At 40.6% G+C, this 15,465-nt stretch overlaps 1 protein-coding gene across 1 annotated transcript in view; it reads left to right on the forward strand.

Annotated features, from left to right (window-relative positions):
* The window catches only part of Lrrc69 (leucine rich repeat containing 69), a 146,686-nt gene that overhangs the window by 62,682 nt on the left and 68,539 nt on the right, over positions 1-15,465 (forward strand). Inside the window, exon 6 of the mRNA XM_021160582.2 lies at positions 11,364-11,465. Within this exon, the coding sequence (XP_021016241.2) occupies positions 11,364-11,465 (102 nt within the window). The remainder of the gene's footprint in view (positions 1-11,363; positions 11,466-15,465) is intronic.

Consider the following 15,465-nt stretch of genomic DNA (forward strand, 5'->3'; position numbering starts at 1 on the left):
AGTCAGTGTTGCTTAGAGCGTGTGTTGGCTGTGGTGAGCGTCCCAGAGGCACAGAGGGCACCCGGAAGGTGCAGGTGAGAAATTTATGAAAAATCTGAACTCTGGGGTACAGCTCTGCAAATGACACCTGTTCAGTTGCTGGAGACAGGGAAGGTTGAGAGTTGTGTGAACCCATGATTAGGTTTTCAAGGCAGGTGAAGTGCAAGCCAGAGAGCCAGAAGATTTAGATGCACAAGTAGACAAGCATGCTGTTGTAAACACTCTCTTCAAATCTGAGGGTACATTTTACTCATAAACACCTGCTCTCCTTCCCAGGGTTTGTTTTGGATGGCCTGGAAGAGCTGTTTTAGCATAGTGTCACAGTGAGAGTAACTTTCAGATTTTTTTTTTTTGACACTTAATTTTTTTCAAAGAGGTTTCTCTAATCATAATTCTTTTTTTTTCCTGTATGGTAGAGGAAGCTCTAATTTTGTTCTTTGCATTTTGACAAGGAAGAGAAGGCATTGGTTCATTTCTTGCGGTGTATTACTCTTCCAGCTGCCCTATGTCGTGGGTGATTTTCCTTGGTTAAAATCCATAGTAGACTTCCTTGTTGCTTCTCCAGATTGTGTTTCAGATCTTGTTTGTTTTCCCCATTTGGGAGCTGTGATGGTTTGTATATGCTTGGCCCAGGGAGGGGCACTATGAGAAATTGTGGCCCTGTTGGAGTAGGTGTGGCCCTGCTGGAGTAGATGTGTCACTGTGGGCGTGGGCTTTAAGACCCTCATCCTGGCTGCCGGAAGCCAGTATTGTTTTAGCAGCCTTCAGATGAAGATGTAAAACTCTCAGCTCCTCCTACACCATGCCTGTCTAGATGCCACCATACTCCCACCTTGATGATAGTGAACTAAAACTCTGAACCTGTAAGGCAGCCCCAATTAAATGTTGTTATTATAAGAGTTGCTTTGGTCATGGTGTTTGTTCACAGCAGTAAATTCTAAGACAGGGACAAAAAAAAAAAAAAAAGACTTCCTCTTGCCAAACACTAAAATACTATTCCATATATTCTCATCTTAAGGGAGTTAACAACTTTGGGGCCAAAGAGTCACAAGAGGAGGGAAATGCTTAGGTAAAAACAAACAAACAAACAAACAAACAAACAAACAAACACCAATCTTACCCCAATGGAGGGAGAAAGAATAAAGCAAGAGGAAAAGCAAGCATTAGGAGCTGAGGGCTGAGATACAGTACAGGATACACATAGTAACAGCCACAAAGCCTTAATGAAGAATCTCATTTCTGGTGCTCTAAGTGGCTGCCAGATAGTTTTGGGCCAGGAGTGACAGGAATTGAATGTCTTTGTAAAGAAGTCATTCTCCTGTGAGTGGCATTGATAGGACAGAGAGAAAGCAGAGCTATTTGTTCTCAGCTCAAAGGACAGAAGTGGACTGTAAAGCAAGGATGTGCTGGAGACAGGGAGGTGATGCCAGCAAGCCTTTCAATCTATTCTTGCTATACTGATGTTTAGAGAGGTAATTGGAGAAACTGTGGAGTGCTTGAGATGTCACATGGACTCAGCAATAGAACTAATATGTAATCTACATGACATTACAATGTGCTGATCAAGGCTAATTATATTGAAGGCTTGGGAGGAACTAGGCTTAGGTACTTTGAGCACAACCTCTCTGGTCTGAAAAAAAGTCTCCTGCTGCTCTCTCTGTATGTGTTTATAGGCTGTACGTGTCCAGGTCTCCTTTCTGCCAGGCTTGCCTTTTATACTCATCTTATTTATTTGCTTTAAGGATCATCTATTGGGACATATATTTGGCAGATATGAAGAATTAAGACTTTAGATCATTCTCTACCTCTTTTCCCTTCAGTATTATATATATATGTGTGTGTGTGTGTGTGTGTGTGTGTGTGTGTGTGTGTGTATAATTTGTATTCTTATCTACAAATTATGTCATCAGACAAATCACTACACAATTTTGATTATATATATATATCAGGTTTATCATTCTGTGTTTAATTTCCCAATGGCTGCCAAATCTTATTCATATTTATAAAGAGAAGTGTGTTTTAAATCTAATTTTTTGGATATCATAGCTCTTGTACTTAAGTTTTATCCTCCTCCCAACTGAGTCTATTTAGAAATCCCAGTTCTCATTATAAGTTAGCCCCATGAGCTTTGAGAAGCTCTCAAGAGTGCACTGTAATGTAATGTAGATTTCTTATCTTTGAGCCCATGTGAAACCGCAGTCTCTCCTGTTTACATTAAACACTGTTTCTTTATACTCCCCTTGCTAAGCTCCCTGTGGCTTTGGGCTATTCTGAAATGAACTGTAGCCTGGTGCTGCTGCAGCGTGTGGCTTTGTGTGAATCCTGGATGAATTCATCAAGTCTGGCAAAGGACTGCAAATCGTGAAAGCCTGGGTAGAGCTGGGTTTCTTTTTTTCCTTTTTTTTTCTGTTTTAAAATTTTTTTTATTGGATATTTTATTTACTTACATTTCTAATGTTATCCCCTTTCCTGATCCTCCGGAAACTGCTTATCCCATCCCCCCTCCTCCTGTTTCTATGAGGGTGTGGCCAAACCCACCCACTCCTGCCTCCCCACCCTCGAATTCCCCTACACTGGGGCATCGAGCTTTCAAGGGACCAAGGGCCTCTCTGCCCATTGATGCTGGAAAAAGCCATCCTGTTACATATGCGGCTGGAACCTTGGGTCCCTCCATGTGTACCCCTTGGTTGGTGGTTTACACCCTGGGAGCTCTGGTTAGTTGATACTGTTCTTCTATTACCTGAGGACCTAGCTATACCATTCCTGGGCATATATACCCAAAAGATGCTCCAACATATAACAAGGACACATGCTCCACTATGCTCATAGCAGCCTTATTTATAATAGCCAGAAGCTGGAAAGAACCCAGATGTCTTTCAACAGAGGAATTGTCCTAGTTGGGGTTTTACTGCTGTGAACAGACACCATGACCAAGGCAAGTCTTATAAAAACAACATTTAATTGGGGCTGGCTTACAGGTTCAGAGGTTCAGTCCATTATCATCAAGGCATCAAGGTGGGAGCATGGCAGTATCCAGGCAGGCATGGCACAGGAGGACCTGAGAGTTCTGTCTTCATCCAAAGGCTACTAGTGGAAGACTGACTTCCAGACAACTAGGGTGAGGATCTTATACCCACACCCACAGTGACACACCCATTCCAACCAGGTCACACCTATTCCAACAAGGCCACACCTTCAGATGGTGCCACTCCCTGATCCAAGGATATACAAACCATCACATTCCACTCCCTGGTCCCCATAGACTTGTTCAAAAACATGAGTCTATGGGGGCCATACTTAAACATAGCATAATGCAAAATGCATTTAGTGCAACTTTCAAAGTCCTCATAGTCTATAGCAGTTGCAACAATGTTAAAAGTCCAAAGTTCAAGGTCTCTTCTGAGATTCATTCAACTTAATTAACTGTAATCCCCAAAGCAAGGCAGCAAACCAGCTGGGCAAACTCCAAACTCTGCATCTCCATGGCTGATGTCAAAGTGGTCTTCAGATCTCCACTCCTTTTTCATCTTTTTTGACTGCAACAAACTGCTTCCTCCTGGGCTGGTTCCACTCCCTGTTAGCAGCTTTCCTCAGCATGTATCCCATGGCTCTGGCATTTTTAACATCTTTGAGTCTCCAAGGCAATTTCAATGTTACATCTTCTTCTTTCAGTGTCGGGGATTCCACTTGATGCCTAAGGGCTGGCATCACTTCTCCATCTCTGTCCTCTGTAGCACTCTATGCTCAGGTTGATCCACTCTATTACGGCTGCTGTTCTTGGTGATCATCCCATGGTACTGACATCTTCAATACACTGGGGTGTTCCACTCCAACTAGGCTTCACCAATAGCCTCTCATAGGCTCTCTTCAGGGTGCCAAGCCTCAAATCCTTTGCATGACCCCTTCAATCCTGAGCCATCAACTACAGCTGAGGCTTCACCTTCTCCAATGGTTCCTCCAAGAGGCTTCCCTTGCCTCTCACAGTGCTAAGCCTCAGCTTCTCTCCATGATCCCTGCATTCCTTCACAAGCAGTACCACCTGAGTGACTCTTACACATTACCAAGTCCAGCCGCAGCATGAGGTACAACCTTGGGTATCTCTGGAACACAGCTTCTTTGTGATCCCAGAAAACAATTTCCAGAAGATTTCACCTCAACGATGCTGGTCTCTTCTTAATCACCACTAATTCCTTAGCTCCAGCTAACCAGCATCAATTTTCCCAGTAGATCCTTCCATTCTTAACTCTAGAGCCAGAGGCACATGGCTGAAGCTGCCGAGTTCTGCTGCTTACAGGAACTAGAACATGATCCCCTTGTATTATTACATTATCACTAGCTTTATGTTTTCTAAATCCTTCACTGCCTAAGCTTGGCTATCCTGGTTCTTGCTCTGTAGATTGACCTTGAATGTAGAGATCAGCATGCTTGTCTCATGGGATTAAAGGTGTGTACCACCATGCCTGGATCTAATTTAGCTGGGTAGGATCTTGCCCCAAGGTCCCACTCCCTTAATCTTTATCTCCTAGAACACAAGATTTTGCTCTATTTCACTTCCTGGTACTCCTTTAATACTCAAACCGTATATTTTATATTTTTCCTTTCTAAGCTTGCTATGCTTGTTCAAACTTTTCTTCATAAGACTTAACCAGAGAACAAAGTCTCTGCCGGGCTTTTTTGAAACTTCTTTTGTCAATGCAATTAATCCAAGTCTCTTTACCTTAGCCTCAGGCAAACTTTTCAGACAAGGGCAAAAAGTAGCCACATTCTTCAACAAAATACCACAAAACCAGTCTTTATGCCACATTCTGAAATTCTTCTCCTTTGAAATCTCTTGGGCCAGGTCAACACAGTTCAAATCAATCCCAGCAACAAAGTCTTCCATATTCCTACTAGGATGACCCATTAAGCCCCATTTAAAGCATTCCACTGCTTTCCAAATCCAAAGTCCCAAAATCCACATTCTTTCAAATAAAAGCATGGTCAGGCCTATCACAGCAATACCCCACTCCTGGTACCAACTTGTCCTAGTTGGGGTTTTACTGCTGTGAACAGACACCATGACCAAGGCAAGTCTTATAAAAACAACATTTAATTGGGGCTGGCTTACAGGTTCAGAGGTTCAGTCCATTATCATCAAGGCATCAAGGTGGGAGCATGGCAGTATCCAGGCAGACATGGCACAGGAGGAGCTGAGAGTTCTGTCTTCATCCAAAGGCTACTAGTGGAAGACTGACTTCCAGACAACTAGGGTGAGGATCTTATACCCACACCCACAGTGACACACCCATTCCAACCAGGTCACACCTATTCCAACAAGGCTACACCTTCAGATGGTGCCACTCCCTGATCCAAGGATATACAAACCATCACAGGAATGGATACAGAAAATGTGGTACATTTACTCAATGGAATTCTACTCAGCTATTAAAAACAGTGAATTCATGAAGTTCTTAGGCAAATGGATGGAACTAGAAGATATCATCGTCAGTTAGGTAACCCAGTCACAACAGAATACACATGGTATGCACTCACTGATAAGTGAATATTAGCCCAGAAGTTCAGGATACCCAAGATACAATTCACAAACTACTTGTAACTCAGAAGAAGGAAGACCAAAGTGTGGGTGCTTTGGTCCTTCTTAGAAGGGATAACAAAATACTCACGGGAGCAAATAGAGACAAAGTGTGGAACAGAGATGAAGGAAAGGCCATCCAGAGACTGCCCCACCTGAGAATCCATCCCATATACAGACACCAAACCCAGACACTATTGTGGATGCCAAGAAGTGCCTGCTGACAGGAGCCTGATATAGATCTCTCCTGAGAGGCTGTGCCTGTGTCTGTCAAATACAGAGGTGGATGCTCACAGCCAACCAGGCCAGGCCAGGTCTCCCATACCCACATCACCAATGACCCCACTGTGCAGTGGCTGGTGAGAGTCACGACCAGCTCAGCAAGGTCTTTGGACATCAACATAGCTTCAGGGGGCAGCCCAGACCAAGGACATCTGCATTAGTTTTGATGGGGACATGGGCAATGGGTATCAACAGAGATCCGTGCTACTGTAGACCTCAGGCCCCAACATGTAGACATGGCCCTCAGCATGGCCTCAGGTGTCAGTGCAGGCCTCTCATATCAGGCTGTTCCTCATCATGGTCTCCAGTTCTGCCTCTCTTCATAGTACACAAACCACTCTGCTTCTCTTTCTCTCCCATCTCTCTATCATATCCTGGCACCCACCCACCTGCACAGAGAGGCAAATGGGCGGCCTCTTCCACCTGCCTGCACTGCCAAGACTTAGTTTTTAAAGGTAACACAGCCTGAAATAGTTTTCAGTGGTGGCTGTCCCTGCTCTTTATAGGACTGACTTATACATAGGGCAAGAACGCGTGGTGAAGGTAGGGGAACACAGATGGCTGATATTCCAGTCTCAGACAGATGGTGCATATTTGAGTAATAACAGTTCAGGCCAAGCTGGTGTGAACTCTCAAAAAACAAAACAAAACAAAACCCTCCTTATGGGGAATGCTTACCAGGTTACATGTTGGAGAACTAAGCTGAAGAGAGCCAATTATGACATGTTAGGACTTTTGAATATACTCTGTAGAAGTTGTATTATAGCCATATTTTAACATAAAGAAACCTGCTAAGAACAAAAGCTTGTACTAACTTCAGATTATTGTTTCAACAATCTATAGAGGAAGAAATATCCATCAAGGCTTAGGTGGAAAGTAGCTGTGCCAGCTAGCGGGAGGTCCTTATGCAAGGAGAGCAAGTATCAAGAAGTATCCATTGATCCATTGCTAGGACACAGTGACATAGTTCCTGTGGATGAAGATGAAAGGGAAAGCAAAATGTAGGAGAAGAATGAACTCAGCCTCGTGCTTGTGGGACTTTTACAAGCATTTTCCAGAGAAGCCAGATTTAAGAGAGTACTGCTGAAGGGAGTTGATGCAAACATCTTCAAGTCTTTTGAATCTCTCTGTGGTGGTTTGAATAAGAGCCCATATCTAAGAGCCCATAGGCTCATAGATTTGGATGGTTAGTCTCTAGGGAGTAGCAGAATTTGATTGGATTCAGAGGTATGGCCTTGTTGGAGGAAGTATGTCACCCGAGGTGGGATTTTAGGTTTGCATAAGCCCAAGCCAGGCCCAGTGGCTTTCTTCTTGCCACCTGCAGATTCAGTGACCAAGACACCCTGGTTTTATGTATTTTCTCTGTTCACTTTCCTGAACCAGTGCTAGCCGTTTTTATTTTATTTTATTTTATTTTATTTTATTTTATTTTATTTTATTTTATTTTATTTTATATTTTATTTAGAATACTCAATATTGTCATTCCCTTACTTTCTGATATTTCCTTACCACAAAATCTTAATGTGGACTAGGGATGGCAGTGCTAAAAATAATGGCACTACTCTGCACACATGGGTCACCACTACTGTGTGAATTTAGAGTATCTCTTTGAAATCCTGTGTAATATGTTTGCATATTCCTACATAGGGTCTGGTGTGAAACCTCTTTTAAGCCTCCCTCATCCCCCTAGTCCCCCAGCCTGGGGAGTGCTTACCAGGTTACATGTTGGGGAAGTAGGCTGAAAAGAGCTAAGTATGACATGTGAGGACTTTAGAATATACTCTGAATATGTTGTATTATAGCCAAATTTTAATTTAGAAAACCTGCTTAGGAACAAAGGCTTATACTAGAGCTCTTCCTAAACCTTCAGGTTCCAGCCTTTATCACTTTCATCCTGTCTTTCTTTCTTTCTTTCTTTCTTTCTTTCTTTCTTTCTTTCTTTCTTTCTTTCTTTCGTTCGTTCGTTCGTTCGTTCGTTCGTTCGTTCGTTCGTTCTTTCTTTCTTTCTTTCTTTCTTTCTTTCTTTCTTTCTTTCTTTCTTTCTTTCTTTCATTCTTTCTTCCTTTTAAATTGGTATCTTGCCTGGTGATCTTATTCTCTGTTTTGAAGAGATCATGTCCTTTGTCTATGCAATGCATGCCTTCAAATATTTATGGAAGTTGTTACCCTTTCTTTCATCTGACCACAAAGAAGAACGTAATAAAAGACAGGAAAATTCAACAACCGTTCTGAGTTCCTCTGATCATTTCTCTTCAACTCTTTCCCATCAATATGAATCTTTTGATATAGTCCTTTATGTTCTCCATAGATAAATTTCTTTGTTGGGAGGGGGAGTGCATGTGGCGGATGTGTGTGTTCATGTCCTGTGTGCTGTGTGTGTGAATATGCAAGTGTATGTCGGCATTGGGTGCCTACCTTAATCTTTCTGACCTATTTTTTTTGAGACAGGGTCTGTCACTGAACCCAGAGCTCTACCAGTCTAGGTTGGCTGGGCAGTGCACTCAAGAGAGCTGCCTGTCTCCATTTCTTCGCATTAGGTTTAGAGATGCATACCACCAGCATGGTACCAGCCAAAGTTAGGTTCTCATGTGTGCATAGTGGGCACATTACTGATAGAGCTGTTGCCTGTGACCACCACAAATCTTCTATTTATTTATTGTTTCAAATCATGTCTATGCATGTGTATTTCTGTGTGTAAATATACACTTGAGTCCAGGTGTCCTTATAGTGCAGAAGAACATGTCAGATCCCTTGGGGATCAAGATAAATGCAATTGTGAGTTGCCTGACCTGGATGCTGTGAACTGAACTTAGGTTTTCTGCCAAATAAATGTTCTTAACGTAAAATCCTGTTATAAAATCCTCACTATGAAAGTGTCATATATAATATTCATTACACATGTAAAAGAAATCAGTATGGCTAAGCCAGTTTAATCATGATCATTATAGGGCTAAAACCTTTTGCAGTAAAATATTGAGCAGTGCTATATTTTTGACACCATCTCAACCCATCATTTCCAATGAAAATGTTGTGACTATTGTCGAAAGCCATAACATATCCACATACAGACAACAGCTTTTGGGATAGCTCCTATTCCACTTGTTCAGGGTCCATATGAAGACCAAGCTGCACATCTGCTACATATGTGTGGGAGACCTAGGTCCAGCCCATGTATGTTCTTTGGTTGGTGATTCAGACTCTGAGAGCCACAAAGGTCCAGATTAGCTGACACTGTTGGTCTTCCTGTAAAGTTCCTTCCCTCCTATTCTTCCCCAAGAGTTCCCAAGCTCCATCAACTGTTTGTCAGTGGGTGTCTGCATCTGTCTGAGTCAGCTGCCGAGTGGAGCTCTCAGAAGACAGCCATGCTAGACTCCTGTCATGCATGCCCCTTTGAGACTGGGTTACCTCACTCAGTATGATATTCTCAAGATCCATTTGTTTGCCTGCAAAATTCATGATGTCTTTGTTTTTAATAACTGAATAGTATTTCATTGTGTAGATGTACCACATTTTCTTTTTTTTTTCCTTTTTCTCTTTTTTCTCTTTCTTTCTTTCTTTCTTTCTTTCTTTCTTTCTTTCTTTCTTTCTTTCTTTCTTTCTTTCTTTTTTTTTTTTTTATTTGAGACAGGGTTTCTCTGTATAGCCCTGGCTGTCCTGGAACTCACTTTGTAGACCAACTCAGAAATCCACCTGCCTCTGCCTCCCGAGTGCTGGGATTAAAGGCGTGAGCCACCACGTCCGGCTCTTTATCTATTCTTTAGTTGAGGGACATCTAGGTTGTTTCTAGTTTCTGACTATTACAAATAAAGTTGCTATGAACATAACAAGTATCTTTGTGGAATGGTTTTCCACCTTATCATTTGAGAGAGAATCTCTCACTGAACCTAGAGCTTACCAACACAATCTAGACTGGCTTGTCTGTGAGCTCAAGGAATTTCCCCGTCATTGCTTTCCCTGTTCTAAGATTACAGCTGTTCACTTTTGTGCGTGCTTTTATTGTGTAGGCACTGAGAATCAAAACTCAGGTTCTCATTCTTGTTTGTAAGTACTTTACCTACAGAGCCTTGTCTTCAACTTTTCTTTTTAAAATGACTATGAGTTTAGGTACAAGAATGAGTTGCTATTTACTAGGACAGAGAGGAATTGAGAAAACAATGATTGTGTAGAAAATTAGAGAAAATACATTCTATCTTTGACTTTCTCACATTCAGCACCAATTTATGACTGACATTGGCCTCAACTCTCAGAGTAGCTTCTTTGCAATGGATAACACTTGAAACTGAGTAGAGAAGGTTGGAATGTCTTTGGTGTGGCCAGGATTAAGTTTGATAGAAAGAGGCCTTGTATAGTTCATCTAAAAATCATATGTATACATATACATGTATATATATAATTTTACTGTAACATTCAAAACTTAATAACATTATTACCCAGAAAGATATATTAAATCAATGATTTTTAATTTGACTAATTGTTGCTATTTTTCAAACCCTTGGCTTGAAATGACATAAACCTCTTGTTCTTCCACAAATTTCATGAAATGCTGTGGTGGGACTGAGCCAGCTTCTTCTGACTCATGCGAGTTGTTTTTTTCTTTTCAATTCCACAGCCAGTGAATTGAGTTGGCTGTGGCAGGGGTGTTTATGCTTTAGATTCACGACACACTATTAATCCTGGCTCGCCTTCCCTCTCTCTTCTCTTCCAGTCATTTTCACTCATCTGAGCACCCCTTCTCTTTGTTCCCCTCTTCTCCCACCCCTGCTTCATTTTTCTATTTACTAGCGTACCTCTGAAGATCTGCTTTCTTTCCTGTTTTATTTTTCCTAAGACTTTAGTCTCCGAGAAGTAGGTCTTTACATTACAGATTCTAGCAAAGGCACACTGGACAGACTATGAACACAAAGGTATTTCTTATTGTTTATTTCAGTAGTACATTCCAGTAGGGTTTGGATTTTCTTTATAGATTAAGTATCCCTGTAAACACTCTGCTTCCCACAGCTTTATGCTGTTTCCTTTCACAGTGACAAGGCTCTGTCACAAGGTCTTGCACATGCTTGGCAGTCACTGGACTTGAACCAGAGCCACTTCCTTCTGTTGTCGTTTTCTTCTTCATAACAGCTTATAATGAGATTTTTAGGTTTCTCTTGTCTTTATTAAACAAAAATTGATTTGAGGCATTAGTTAGTATTTTTAGTATGTTTTAGAATTGTTTTCGTCATGTTTGGTTTTCTAATACATGCTACAAATGTTTCCAGAATTTGATTTAGTAAACATTATTTTGTTATTGACTTGTTCTGTGACTGTAAACATGTTTCCTTGGCTAGTCAATATGATAAAACTCTTAATATTTCTAACAAATAGAATGTCTCCTAATCATAAAATACTAGTGTAGAATGTACAGCCTAAATTATAATGAACCTTAAGAAGTAATGTCTACTGTCTGTTTGCAAACGATCTTTTCTTTTACCAGTTTCAGAATCTAAGGCTGAGGGAGTTCTACTGTGAGGGAAACCCGCTCTTCCTGAAGAGGCCATTTCTTGCTGTACAACCTAAAGACCTCTGGACTCTACGGGTGAAAGTTTAGCTCATAAGCATGCACCTTCACACTGAACTCTTGGCTTAAAATGTAACATTATGGATAATTCTGTAAATGTGACACTGGTTCATTAAGAATGCAGACTCTCTATGTAATAACTTTTTAGTTGCTCACAGAATTCAGAGTAACCTGTGAGATTTCCAGACTGACTCAACAATGCAGAGGAGTGGAAAAGTTTTGTTGGATGAAAAGAAAATAGGAATTTATTTTTACTCTAGCATTCTAAGTTTTTGAGGTTTTGTTTTGTTTTGTTTTGTTTTTGTTGTTTTTGTTTTTTGCTAGTGAGGTCTTTATTGCCTTGGCTACATTTCACTTGTTGTCTTTCCTGATGAGAGCATCCTTGTTATCTGGATTTCACCATGTCCATTTTGGCAGAGCTAGTTAACAATACCAAAGGAAGGACCAAGGAAGCAGATGAGGGACTCCTCTGCTATCAGCCAAGATAAAGAACACAGGTCCTCCCACTGTTGACTGCGAGTCTCTATCATGAATTTTGATTTACCAGAACATACAAGATTGCTTCAGATAGAAATTAGTTTTACTGCTTTTATAATTGTATTCTTATCATGAAAGGAATATAGATGCATGTATAAGAATAAGTAAAAGCCAGACAATGTCAGTGGGTAAATACTGAGAAATATAGTTAGTGAGGCATTACTACATTCCTCTGTGACTCTCTTGTGTATTTAGAATATATTTTAAGATGAATTAATATTTTACATGCTACTTAGAGACTCGTGTTTTCAGTCCCTTTTTGGTGAATGTCTTTTTATCAGATTAAAAGCGTCATATCTTTTTAAGTGAATATATGCTATTCTGCTCTAGCATAATATTTTAACTATTTTCTCCTTGTTAGATGTTTAGGTCATTAATATGATCTGAATTTTTTGACTTTACAAATGAAGCCTTGCTAGTAAGAAACACAGTCTAGAGGTTCACAGTGTGGTCAAACATCCTGCAACAGAGGCTAAACTGACCATATCCATAGGAAACTTCTCTTGTGTCCATATTATCCCTATGAATAAATTGTAGGAGGAAAGAACTGGTTTCTTTGAAGATCAGCTCTTTTCAAATCACTTTCTGGAGATTATTCTCTTAAATGTCATTATTTCCTTCTCTTGTATAGAAAATTTGTACTTAAAATTCAAATTGATTAAGATAATTTAAAATTGTCACATTACATTTAAGCCTCTTCAACTTTTTTTTTCTTCCTGCATCAAGCATATCAGAGTAATGATTCTAGCTTCTTATTGTAAGGTTTCTATGGACAGGTACTGTGCTTATGAACAAGGTAGTTGTTTGTAACCATCAAGAGGTAGGTATCTTCATTGTACCCTTTTATAGATAAAGAAACTAAGACCCAGAGAGTCTAACTAACTTGTTCACAGTCACAAAGACAGTTTTGGGGCTTGGGTGTTGATACTTAACCTTCTACAGTTGCCTTTTAGACCACACACTGCAGTGTTACCAAGAGAGAAGATGCAGAAGGTTCTTGGGGTAGAAAACGTTTCTTGATTGTGAAGGAGGCAGGCTGAATATTTAATCTGATGTGGTAGCTTTATTTCAGAAAACTCTAAGACTAATAGAACAGCATTTCTTTCTTTTAATTTTCTAAGTTTTAATGTGGAGCATAGAGTTAATTCTATGTATATATTATCAATAAATGTACACATGGATAGATATCTATATAGTATAAATGACTAGTTTAACTTATTTTTTTATTTTTATTTTTTTTAATTAGGTAATTTCCTCAATTACATTTCCAATGCTATCCAAAAAGTCCCCAATACACTCCCCCCCCCCAGTCCCTCACCCACCCACCCCCACCCCTTGGCCCTGGCATTACCCTGTACTGAGGCATATAAAGTTGGCAAGTCCAATGGGCCTCTCTTTCCAGTGATGGCCTACTAGGCCATCTTTTGATACAAATGCAGCTAGAGACAAGAGCTCTGGGGTACTGGTTAGTTCATAATAATGATCCACCTATGGGGTTGCAGTTCCCTTTAGCTCCTTGGGTACTTTCTCTAGCTCCTCCATTGGGGGCCCTGTGATCCATCCAATAGCTGACTGTGAGCATCCACTTCTGTGTTTGCTAGGCCCCGGCATTGTCTCACAAGAGACAGCTATATCTGGGTCCTTTCAGCAAAATCTTGCTAGTGTATGCAATGGTGTCAGCGTTTGGAAGCTGATTATGGGATGGATCCCTGGATATGGCATCTTTAGATGGTCCATCCTTTCTTCACAGCTCCAAACTTTATCTCTGTAATTCTTTCCATGGGTGTTTTGTTCCCAATTCTAAGAAGGGGCACAGTGTCCACACTTTGGTCTTCGTTCTTCTTGAATTTCATGCATTTAACAAATTGTATCTTATATCTTGGGTATCCTAAGTTTTTGGGCTAATATCCACTTATCAGTGAGTACATATTGTGTGAGTTCCTTTGTGAATATGTTACCTCACTCAGAATGATGCCCTCCAGATCCATCCATTTGCCTAGGAATTTCATAAATTCATTCCTTTTAATAGCTGAGTAGTACTCCATTGTGTAAATGTACCACATTTTCTGTATCCATTCCTCTGTTGAGGGGCATCTGGGTTATTTCCAGCTTCTGGCTATTATAAATAAGGCTGCTATGAACATAGTGGAGCATGTGTCCTTCTTACCGGTTGGAACATCTTCTGGATATATGCCCAGGAGAGATATTGCTGGATCCTCTGGTAGTATTATGTCCAATTTTCTGAGGAACCGCCAAACTGATTTCCAGAGTGGTTATACCAGCTTGCAATCCCACCAACAATGAAGGAGTGTTCCTCTTTCTCCACATCCTCGCCAGCATCTGCTGTCACCTGAATTTTTGATCTTAGCCATTCTGACTGGTGTGAGGTGGAATCTCAGGGTTGTTTTGATTTGCATTTCCCTGATGATTAAGGATGTTGAACATTTTTTCAGGTGCTTCTCTGCCATTCGGTATTCCTCAGGTGAGAATTCTTTGTTCAGTTCTGAGCCCCATTTTTTAATGGGGTTATTTGATTTTCTGGAGTCTACCTTCTTGAGTTCCTTATATATATTGGATATTAGTCCCCTATCTGATTTAGGATAGGTAAGGATCCTTTCCCAATCTGTTGGTGGTCTTTTTGTCTTTTGCCTTGCAGAAGCTTTGCAACTTTATGAGGTCCCATTTATCGATTCTCGATCTTACAGCACAAGCCTTTGCTGTTCTATTCAGGAATTTTTTCCCCTGTACCCATATCTTCGAGGCTTTTACCTACTTTCTCCTCTATAAGTTTCAGTGTCTCTGGTTTTATGTGGAATTCCTTAATCCACTTAGATTTGACCTTGGTACAAGAAGATAGGAATGGATCAATTCGCATTCTTCTACATGATAACTGCCAGTTGTGCCAGCACCATTTGTTGAAAATGCTGTCTTTTTTCCACTGGATGTTTTTTGCTCCCTTGTCAAAGATCAAGTGACCATAGGTATGTGGGTTGATCTCAGGGTCTTCAATTCTGTTCCATTGGTCTACTTGTCTGTCACTATACCAGTACCATGCAGTTTTTATCACAATTGCTCTGTAGTACAGCTTTAGGTCAGGCATGGTGATTCCTCCAGAGGTTCTTTTATCCTTGAGAAGAGTTTTTGCTATCCTAGGTTTTTTGTTGTTCCAGATGAATTTGCAGATTGCCCTTTCCAATTTGTTGAAGAATTGAGTTGGAATTTTGATGGGGATTGTATTGAATCTGTAGATTGCTTTTGGAAAGATAGCCATTTTTACAATGTTGATCCTGCCAATCCATGAGCATGGGAGGTTTTTCCATCTTCTGAGATCTTTAATTTCTTTCTTCAGGGACTTGAAGTTCTTGTCATAGAGATCTTTCACTTCCTTAGTTAGAGTCATGCCAAGGTATTTTATATTGTTTGTGACTATTGAGAAGGGTGTTGTTTCCCTAATTTCCTTCTCTGCTTGTTTATCCTTTGT

The sequence above is a fragment of the Mus caroli genome, unplaced genomic scaffold, assembly GCF_978045245.1.
Source record: "Mus caroli unplaced genomic scaffold, Mus_caroli_1 scaffold_6, whole genome shotgun sequence".
Classification (NCBI taxonomy): Eukaryota; Metazoa; Chordata; class Mammalia; order Rodentia; family Muridae; genus Mus; species Mus caroli.